At 46.0% G+C, this 9,615-nt stretch overlaps 2 protein-coding genes across 3 annotated transcripts; both read left to right on the plus strand.

Moving 5' to 3' along the window:
• The first annotated feature begins 277 nt into the window (after window positions 1–277).
• LOC124692810 (probable bifunctional riboflavin biosynthesis protein RIBA 2, chloroplastic) lies at window positions 278–4,663 on the plus strand. Of its 2 annotated transcripts, none has more exons than XM_047226245.1 (8): window positions 278–417; window positions 605–692; window positions 1,189–1,585; window positions 1,688–1,909; window positions 2,493–2,815; window positions 3,220–3,349; window positions 3,461–3,757; window positions 4,162–4,663. In XM_047226245.1, the coding sequence occupies exons 2-8, from the start codon at window positions 640–642 to the stop codon at window positions 4,384–4,386; spliced, it is 1,647 nt and encodes a 548-aa protein (XP_047082201.1). In that variant the 5' UTR covers window positions 278–417; window positions 605–639; the 3' UTR covers window positions 4,387–4,663. The 2 variants fall into 2 exon arrangements, with proteins under 2 accessions (XP_047082201.1, XP_047082200.1); XM_047226244.1 differs by having other exon boundaries at window positions 608–692.
• A 718-nt stretch (window positions 4,664–5,381) lies between these two features.
• On the plus strand, window positions 5,382–6,491 carry LOC124687949 (E3 ubiquitin-protein ligase RING1-like). Its single transcript, XM_047221673.1, has one exon. It carries the CDS (start codon window positions 5,442–5,444, stop codon window positions 6,390–6,392), a length of 951 nt encoding a protein of 316 aa, XP_047077629.1. The 5' UTR covers window positions 5,382–5,441; the 3' UTR covers window positions 6,393–6,491.
• Window positions 6,492–9,615: the final 3,124 nt, after the last annotated feature.

Below are 9,615 nucleotides of genomic sequence, written 5' to 3' on the forward strand. Positions count from 1 at the left end.
TTTCATTCTTTTTTCTGTTGACATGAGATGTTTTTCAGTCTTGTTGTCCGCGTGCGTAACGCCAAAAACAAACATAGCAAGATTAATAAGAAAATAAAAACCAAACCAAACTCGGCAACCCGCAGGAGTAGCGAATCCGGTCTAGATCGATCGATGGACCAAAACCAAACCCCCGCCCAAGAAACTCCATCCAGAGTCGAGGCAAGTAGCGCGAACCTGCCGCGCTGGTGCCCGCACCGCGCGCACGTTATAAATCACGCGCCCTGTCTCTCCCCTCTTCTCCACCCACACCAACCCCATCCCTAATCGCCCACCGGAACACCACCACAACTCCAACAAACCGAATCCAAGCTCTCTTTCCTCTCCTTGCCACTTGTTCGCCGCCTCCGGAGACCTCGCCGGACAACCACCCGACCGGTAAGAGCCATTGCCGCGCCCCCAGTTCGTTTTTCGAGTCTCGTGCGATCGTCAGCGGGCAGAGTCGCTGATTCCTTCGTGTCTGCCCGGGCCCAGATCTCGCGTGTCTTCGGACAACCCGAATTTGACTATTTTGATTGTTGACCTTGTGTCGCTGATTTGGCGCTCAACCGATGTTATCGGTTAGCAGGTTGCGTGATTGTCCTGGAGGGGAGCGTCGGGATGGCCTCGATTGCGCCGCCGTCTTCCTCCGTCGCCGCGCTCCGCCGCTACCCGTAAGCTCTCCTCAGACCACCCTCCTCCCTCTGCACGTCTTGTTCTGGTCACACCTCTTGATTCCCTTCGGCGTCTCTCTAGTGTGAGCCTGTAAATTGATGAATGAACGAATGGGTTAATTTCGGTTGCAACTCTGTCGTATAAGAAGACAAAAAAAGAAAGTTTTAAGATACCGATAACAACAGCAAAAAAGGAAATGTCTCTTTTGGAGTCAACCATCCCACGTTTTGATTCCTTATCCAACCGAATTTGGCTACTTACACCTTTTCAAACTATGCGCATGCAGTTTTAGTTTTGCAAATATGCAACCTAGGTACTTCCATATATTTGTACTTAATGTTTTTTCTGCCGATTTAGCAGTAGCAGTTTCGGTGAGGAAAAGCTAGCAAGACTGTAAATTTCTGAAAAGCACGCTCCTGCTAATCTCTGGACATAATTAATCTACTGAATCAAATGAGTGAGACTGATTTGTCTGTTCCATTTCCTCCTTTCCAGGGTGCAGTTCTTGAGAAGCACCGATGTCTCCAAGGAATCAAAGGGATCGGTTTCGTTTCCCGCGAATTCAAGAAATGCCAACATGAAATCCCCGGGACTGAAGATAGAAGCATCCTTGAAAAATAATATCGGTTTTCCAGCCGACGGTTACTCGGAAAACGACGACACGCTGCTACGAAAGAGCACTTCTTTGCGAGGCCAGGACCATCCAACCGCGGACTCTGATCTCCCGCTGGGTTCCGTCGCTGCAGCAGAAATCATTTCCACTGAACTGTCGCGTGTGGCCCTAGCGGACACGTTCTTAAACGATGAAGACGACGCCGAACTTGATCTGGATAGCCCAACCGAGGGCTTCGCGTCTATTGCGGATGCTATCGAGGACATTCGACAAGGAAAAGTTAGTATGCCTTGCAATTCTTTGCTTGACACTGTCAATCTTTCTAACAAGATCTCTTGCTGCCACATGGTATTTTTTCTGACATTGGGTTTGCTCTTGTAGCTCGTGATTGCCGTCGATGATGAATCAAGAGAAAATGAAGGGGATCTTATATTGGCTGCTTCTTTGGTTACCCCAGAGGCTATGGCTTTTATTGTTAGGCATAGCACAGGAATTGTTTGTGTTAGCATGAAAGAAGATGACCTGGAAAGATTGAACCTTCCTTTGATGGTTTCATCAAAGGAAAATGAGGAGAAGCTCTGTACTGCATTCACCATTACTGTGGTATGTTGCTATTTTATTCATGTGCCAACACTAGGATACGTAGTTTTTGTGTTATATGTGCAACATTTTTAGGTTGCTTACCACCTGTTTCCTCTACCAAAGCAGAAATACACATGCTGCCACTTTAGATGAGAAACTCCTTTGTTAATAGCCGTCATGAGTAACGTGATGGTAAAAATCTAGTTCTGTTTATTTGTTATCAGACCATCACTATACTATTATGTTGCTTGTATTTTCATCTCACATTTGAGATTAGGTAAGTTAATTGTGCATAGTAGCAGCTAGCAAGTAATTATCCCAAGTATTCGATATGAAGGTCTGTGGTACAAGTGCATATCAATTCAATGCAATTTAAGGCTTTTCAACCCCTGGTTTTTGCAAAATTGGCCTTCCCTTTTATAATTCTTCTTTGGTTTCCATCTTATTAAATTGTTATAACGATAAAGGCCAAATAGAGATCATTACTAATTTCGTTGTTTCACTTTGGAAAATAGTAATGAACGATGTGTTAGTCTTCCCTAACTAACTTTTCTGATGATGCATACTCGCTACTAAGATAGAATTTATCTACTGCGTTCTCTAGGATGCTAAAGAAGGCACAACGACGGGGGTATCTGCAAAAGATAGGGCAAAGACAGTCATGACTCTTGCATCTCCTGACTCAAAGCCTCAAGACTTCAATAGGCCTGGCCATATTTTTCCTCTGAAGTACAGAGAGGGTGGTGTTCTGAAACGAGCTGGGCACACTGAAGCAGCTGTTGATCTTGCTGTGCTGGCTGGGCTACCTCCTGTCGGAGTACTCTGTGAGATTGTGGATGAGGATGGCTCAATGGCCCGTTTACCCAAGCTGCGTGTGTTTGCCGAAAGGGAAAATTTGAAGATAATATCGATTGCTGACTTGATTAGGTAAGTCTGTTAAACACCTCTATGCTCCTGACAATTCCTGCATTAGCCTACAGAGTTTTGATTGCTGTTTAGGCCATAGGTCACTAATAGCTCCTATCGCACTTAATACTATTCTTTTTTCCTCAAGGTTTCTCTCTAATAGTTACAGTATGGCATTTTTTATGAATTGCAAATACTGAATACTTTTCTTTTTTTTCCTTCACCATGACTATTTCTTGGTGACATAAAAAGTTTTAAAGATTATTTTCCGATATGAAGTGAATTTACTACCATATGTTCTCCTAGTTGCTACGCTTCACTAAAAATGAAAGCGCTTTGTTATATTTATGACTAGTGAAGGTGATACACTGATACTAGCCCCATTTTCTTCATTGTCCCATTTGCTCACAGAAGTTATTTTACAGATATAGGAGAAAGAGAGACAGGCTAATTGAACGTGCATCTGTTGCACGCTTACCTTTGAGATGGGGCAATGTCCGTGCTTACTGCTACAGATCTATTATTGATGGGATCGAGCATATCGCGATGGTGAAAGTAAGTCACTGAAGATATATAATCCTTTTTGTAGGACTTGGTTGTTAGGTCAGGTAGTTTATTTCCGTCATAAAACCTGATTTTATCCATGTCTTATTTAACAACCAACAGGGTGATATTGGCGATGGTCAAGATATTTTAGTGAGGGTCCATTCTGAGTGCCTCACAGGCGACATTTTTGGATCGGCGAGATGTGATTGTGGTGACCAGCTTTCAATGTCAATGGAGATGATTGAGAAGGCTGGAAGGGGTGTACTAGTTTATCTTCGTGGACATGAAGGGAGGGGCATTGGTCTGGGTCACAAGCTTCGTGCATATAACCTACAAGATGACGGGCGTGACACGGTGGAGGCTAACGAGGAACTAGGACTGCCTGTGGACTCGAGGGAATACGGGATCGGTGCACAGGTGAGAACGTACATGGTCCCCCATGTGCATCATATGATACTTTTTTACTTGCATTTCAAAATGCTTCCGATGACACATTGAACTGATTCAAATTGCTTTGATGGCCTGAGCTGGCCATCTTTCGGCCCAAACGATAGATTCAATAAGTTCTTGCCAATAACCACGGCCACTGAATAAAAACATTAAACTGAAGGCCCAGACAAAATGAGCACCTAAGAAAAAAAGACCATATGCAGATAATGAAGAACCATAAGACTGAATGACTTGTGATGCCTGTGTACCCATTCTCTTCATGATTTTGCTGTTACTAACCTTTTCTGCTACATCCTTGGTATTATAGTGTTAACATACCGTTCCTTGATGTATCCAATGGATTACTGACTGTTCTCACTTATTCTCTGTAGATATTACGCGATCTTGGAGTCCGTTCAATGCGATTGATGACTAACAATCCTGCAAAATATATTGGTCTCAAGGGTTACGGCTTGAGCATTGTGGGCAGGGTGCCCCTGGTAACTCCAATAACCACGGAGAACCGCAGATACCTGGAGACCAAAAGAACAAAAATGGGGCATGTATACTCCAATCGCCAGGCAAACAGTCAGAACCAAAGCACCAGCTCAGACTAGAAGCTCTAGGCCTACTGGACTTGCTTCCATTCACATTTTAGCGGGTGCTGTTCTTGTACGGTTGAGTTTCTGAGATTATGTCACACCATGTGTCCGAGGTGAGGTGTTTTTCAGGTCATGATAGGTTGAAAGATAGGTAATACTACCGGCTAATAGAAATAATAAATCATCCCTTAATTTGTTGGTAATTCTCGGCAAAACCATTGTTGTAAATATACGCAATATAATGCAGTTATGGCTTATGAGCCAGTCCCCCTCGCAAAGGAGGTTTACATTATTGAACTGTTGTATTATCACAGTTTTTGCAATTCATGTTGCTGGAGCTGTAAAAGATTATCCACAGTTTTGTAAATAAGTTCAGAAAGCTAATCTCCCTCCGAAAGCTTGATTGGATTAAATGCATATGACTATAGGAGTAGTTGAGGGTGCTCCTTTGTACTTTGTCCGTTTTATAATTCCTGTCGTTGTTTTAATTCAAATTTAAACTATAATCAGAACAATAGTGGAACAGGAAAGCACGAATTACTTGTTCACTTACATTGGGCAATACAAGTCTGGGCTAACTGCCAAGTTGCCGAAACTTCCTTGTAAACTGAACTAGGCTCATCGCTTGGTTGGGATGCTGGAAGGATAAGGACCAGCTGTTGATCAACGCTACTCCGACGGGAGTTCAGTCAGGGTGAAGAGGAAGAAAGGTAGTCCTCCTCGCTGTCGCTGATGTCCGGGGCGATTATGTGAGAATTTTCTTTTGCATTAGGTTTGATTTGGTCAGGAACTGCCATGTCATTGTGGACGTCACCAGAGTGCTCTCCAGCACAGAGAGGAGAGCAGGCGATGTCACGCGCCGGTGACGCCCACAGGGTTCGAGTTTTTCCACGGCGCCACTTGACTCCACCGGCACCGGCAAGTTGGTCATGGCCACCCACCGCCCCTTTTACTAGTTCACGGCCACGCCCGCCCGCGGTTTCACTGCTCCCGGAAACGCGTCGGCAGAGAAGCGCAAGCAACAGCAACCTCCTTCCTCGTTCCCGCCCTTCTGCGTCCCCTCATCCCCGATGCCACCGGATTCTCTGAAACCTCCTTGCCCCGGCAGCGACGACACCGACGACTACCAGTGCCCCTCTCCTCCGCCCTCCAATGGCAGCAGCCGCCACCTGGTAACCCCGCTCGTGGTCACCGCCTTCGTCGTCCTCTTCCTCTTCCTCGCCTCCCTGTCCATCTACTGTTTCATCCGCCGCAGGAGGCTCCGCCGGCAGCAGCAGCAGCAGTCCCTTCTCGCCGGCGTCCAAGAAGACGGCACCCAGCCGGCCGCCGCCGCCGCGACGGACGTCGAAGCCGGCGCTCCAGAGGACGAGGTCGTGCAGCACCACGCGTGGCACATCCGGACCGTGGGGCTCGACGAGGCGGCGATCGAGTCCATCGCGCTCACGCGGTACCGACCGGGCACCGTGCTGGGCGCCGCCGACTGCCCCGTCTGCCTCGGCGAGTTCCTCGACGGCGAGCTCCTCCGCCTGCTCCCCAGGTGCGCCCACGCCTTCCACGCACCCTGCATCGCCACCTGGCTCCGCGCCCACGTCAACTGCCCGCTCTGCCGCGCCCACGTCGTCCTCCACGACGACCCCGCAGCTGGCACGGGCGATTCCAACGCATCTCCTGCCGACGCCGAACAGGTTTCCAGCGGCACTGAAACCTTGGATCACGAGCAGCCGGGTCAACGGCAGGAAGAGCTGCGCGTGCAGATCGATCAGTGCGACCAGTTGAGCTCGCCGGAGCCGCAGCGCCGGAGGACGCGGGATTTTCGCCGAGTAGTTTCGATGGATCCGTCGGTAGTGTCCGCCAGGCAGAGCGGTAAAGATATCCCGGGGAACGGTGGTGGTGCCGCCTGCGGCGAGCTGCCATCGGGCTCTGGACGTTTGTGCCAGATGAAGAGGTCGTTGTCCGGCGGTCCCCGGTGGTCCCTCGGCTCGCGGCATCGCCGGGCGCGCAGCTCCTTGCTCCCGTCGTGATCACTCCTCATTCAGCGGAAATATACAATTTCCATAGGCTGCGTGCTTGTGTGTGCATTGTATTCTTCATGTAACTTTTGATCTGATCGTGCTTGCCAAGTGTCTGCCTTTTCTTGAGCTCCAGCATAGCTACGCCGCTTGTTATGCTCTACAGTAATTGCAACCTAACACAGACTGCGGCTCTTTTCATGCAGCTCTTTTTGTGATTCTATGAAACATTTGCACAGGTAACATCAACATACTAGTTAGTATTCACAAACCAATCTCACAAGACGTATGAACAACATAAAAGGTCAGATGGAACTTCTATTCTTGATGTACTAGAGCAATTTATAATATACTCCCGATCCATAATATTTGTCGTAGTTTGAGTTCAAGCACTATGGATTGGAGGGAGTATCGTTAGAGTACTCTTTTCTTTAGAGATCTGTACACGGTATTTGTTAATTGGGAAGCAGAGAAACTATGAGCTAATGGGCCGCATCAATGGCTGACCCATTTGACTCGCGTTTCAAGTGCCCTTCAGGTAAAGTTTTTTTTTTTTTTTTGAGATAAACCACAATATATTAAGCAAACAAGCCGCCTCATTAAAAACCTTCCAGTCCCCTTAGGTACCCTGGTAAGGAAAAGAGTGCGTCAAAAACTTGCTGCTGCTAGTTCACAAAAAGGTTTACATCGGTTGCTAGCAAGGAAACTAAATAGTCTGGAGGGTCATCAAGCCAAACAATCGACTGATCCCCAACAGCATTAGCAGCTAGACAATGCGCTACGAGATTACTTTCCCTAGGACTATGGCTAAAGGTAACATGGGAAAAACCCCGCGCTAAAAAAGCACACTCCTCATAGACTGCTGCCGCTGCTCCAATTGAATTGCCTGCCTCCTTCATAATCTCAATAACTTCCATACAATCACTATTCACCTCCACCTTCGTGCATCCGACTTGACCTGCTAGAAGAAGGCCATTACAGAGAGCTATTGCCTCCGCCATTGCCGCATCCCCAACGTGTTGAATTTTACAGCAGCTTCCCGCAATGAATCCGCCGTTAACATCTCTAGTGACCGCCCCCGATGAGCCAGAGAAAAAAATCCCGAGAGAAAGCCGCATCAACATTCAGCTTCACATATCCTTCCTTAGGTTTTTCCCATCCATGTCTGCGAATTCCGGAGTTTTTTTTCAAAGCTCTGTAATAGTTCAATGCGAGCGCAGCTATTGCTTGAGTACTTCTTGCCGGTTTCTGGTTTCTGCACCTTCTCTTCATGCACAATTTTCCTCCTTTCCCACCATATATACCAACATGCTACAACAAGCAATTCTTTCACGTTTAGTTCAGGAATAAGCGGTACTTTCTTGTCATCTTGCCGAAGGATATATTCAAATACACCCGAACCTGCTCTATCAATTGTTCTTGATTCCTCAATTTCTACCATAATACCCAGATTCTCCCATATTTCAATTGCTCTTGGACAGGTGAAAAAAACATGATGACTGTCCTCACAGTGTGTGAACACACAGGGCAAAGGCTACTGGTGATAATATGCCTATTAGCCAAAATAGCTCTGCAAGGAATTGTACCATGTAAGAATCTCCAAGAGAAATTTTTTATAAGGTGACCAGACATTAGCCCAAACTGGATTATGCTTAGCCGTACTCTGTTGATTGGTCCTTAACAGTTTCTGACAATGTTGATGATCCCATTCCAGAAAATATGCTGAGCGCACAGTAAAAATCCCAGTCTTTGTGAAATTCCAAGAGACAAAATCCTCCATCATTCCAACCGCAAGAGGAATTTTCAGAATTCTTTTCACGTCCTCGTCATAAAAGAGAGAGCGGATAAGGTCCTCATCCAAACATCTAGTTTCTGGATCAATTAGATCAGACACCTTTGTATACACTGTATTACCCCTTGGCGTCAAAATTTTCCTCGATGGGCTACTCGGAATCCATGGATCGTCCCAAATATTTATATCAGAACCATCCCCAACCCTCCAGATGATTCCTTTCTTCAGAGTTTGTAGTCCTGCCCAAATACTCTGCCAAGTATAAGATGAGTCCTTCTTCAGTTCCGCATTCAAAATATCACCAGATGGAAAATACTTTGCCCTTAAAATTTGAGCACAAAGCGAGTCAGGCTCGCACAGAAGTCTCCAACTTTGCTTTGCCAACATTGCAAGATTAAAACAATGTAGATCTCGAAATCCCATGCCACCCTTCTTCTTCGGAACACACATCTTCCACCGTGCATATGTTTTTGCTCATCATCATCTCTCCACCAGTAACGGGACATAGCATCTGTGATCCCTTTAATTACTAGCTTGGGAAGCTTGAAGACTGACATAGCATACGCGGGAATCGCCTGGATCACCGCCTTCAGTAAAACCTCTTTACCTCCATAGGATAACAATTTCTCCATGTACCCCGCCAGCCGGGCGCAAACTCTATCAATAAGGTGCATAAAACAGTCAGATCTATCCATGCCAACCAACGGAGGCAAACCCAGATATTTATCTGTAATTGCTTCCATCAAAATATTCAGCTCGACACAAACCTCCTCCCTAACCTCAACACTCGTACAAGGACTGAAAAATATACTTGATTTTGCTTCACTCACCAACTGACCAGAGGCAGCACAATAATCCGCCAGCACCTGTAGCAAGCTGCTCGCGTTTTGAATATCAGCGGTCATAAGAATCAACGAGTCATCGGCACTACTCGCAAAGTTGTACTTTGGTTGCATTTTTATACAAAAAAAACTTGCAAGATGTGTTCTTGTGGTACAAGAACTTCCACTTCGGGTCCAAATTGATACAAAACGTTGTGAAGCTGACACTTGGTGTGTCATGTTGGATCGAAAACTTTGCAACGAAGTTTTTAGAAAACAAATTATTAGCAAAAAACTCATTAGGAGCCGGACCGCACCCCAATTTGATCAGCCCATCACGCCTCCATAAGACCATACACGTTGAGATCGCCGTCCCAAACTCCCATTGCATTTCTCTATTCATATCCTTAACTTAATCTATTTCAGAAAAATTACATCCTGGACTCCAAGTGTATTGCTAAAATCCTGAAAAAAATACAGAAATATTTCTTCCACTTCAGTTTGTGATATTGCGCTCAACAAAGTAACACAAAAATATTGATTATGCAGCATACATATCCACAAAGGTATAAGTGTAGAACAAGAAAAAATCGAGCAAGGCTTTCATTTCTGAATAGAGAAA

This window comes from Lolium rigidum, chromosome 2 (genome assembly GCF_022539505.1).
Source record: "Lolium rigidum isolate FL_2022 chromosome 2, APGP_CSIRO_Lrig_0.1, whole genome shotgun sequence".
In the NCBI taxonomy this organism is placed as follows: domain Eukaryota; kingdom Viridiplantae; phylum Streptophyta; class Magnoliopsida; order Poales; family Poaceae; genus Lolium; species Lolium rigidum.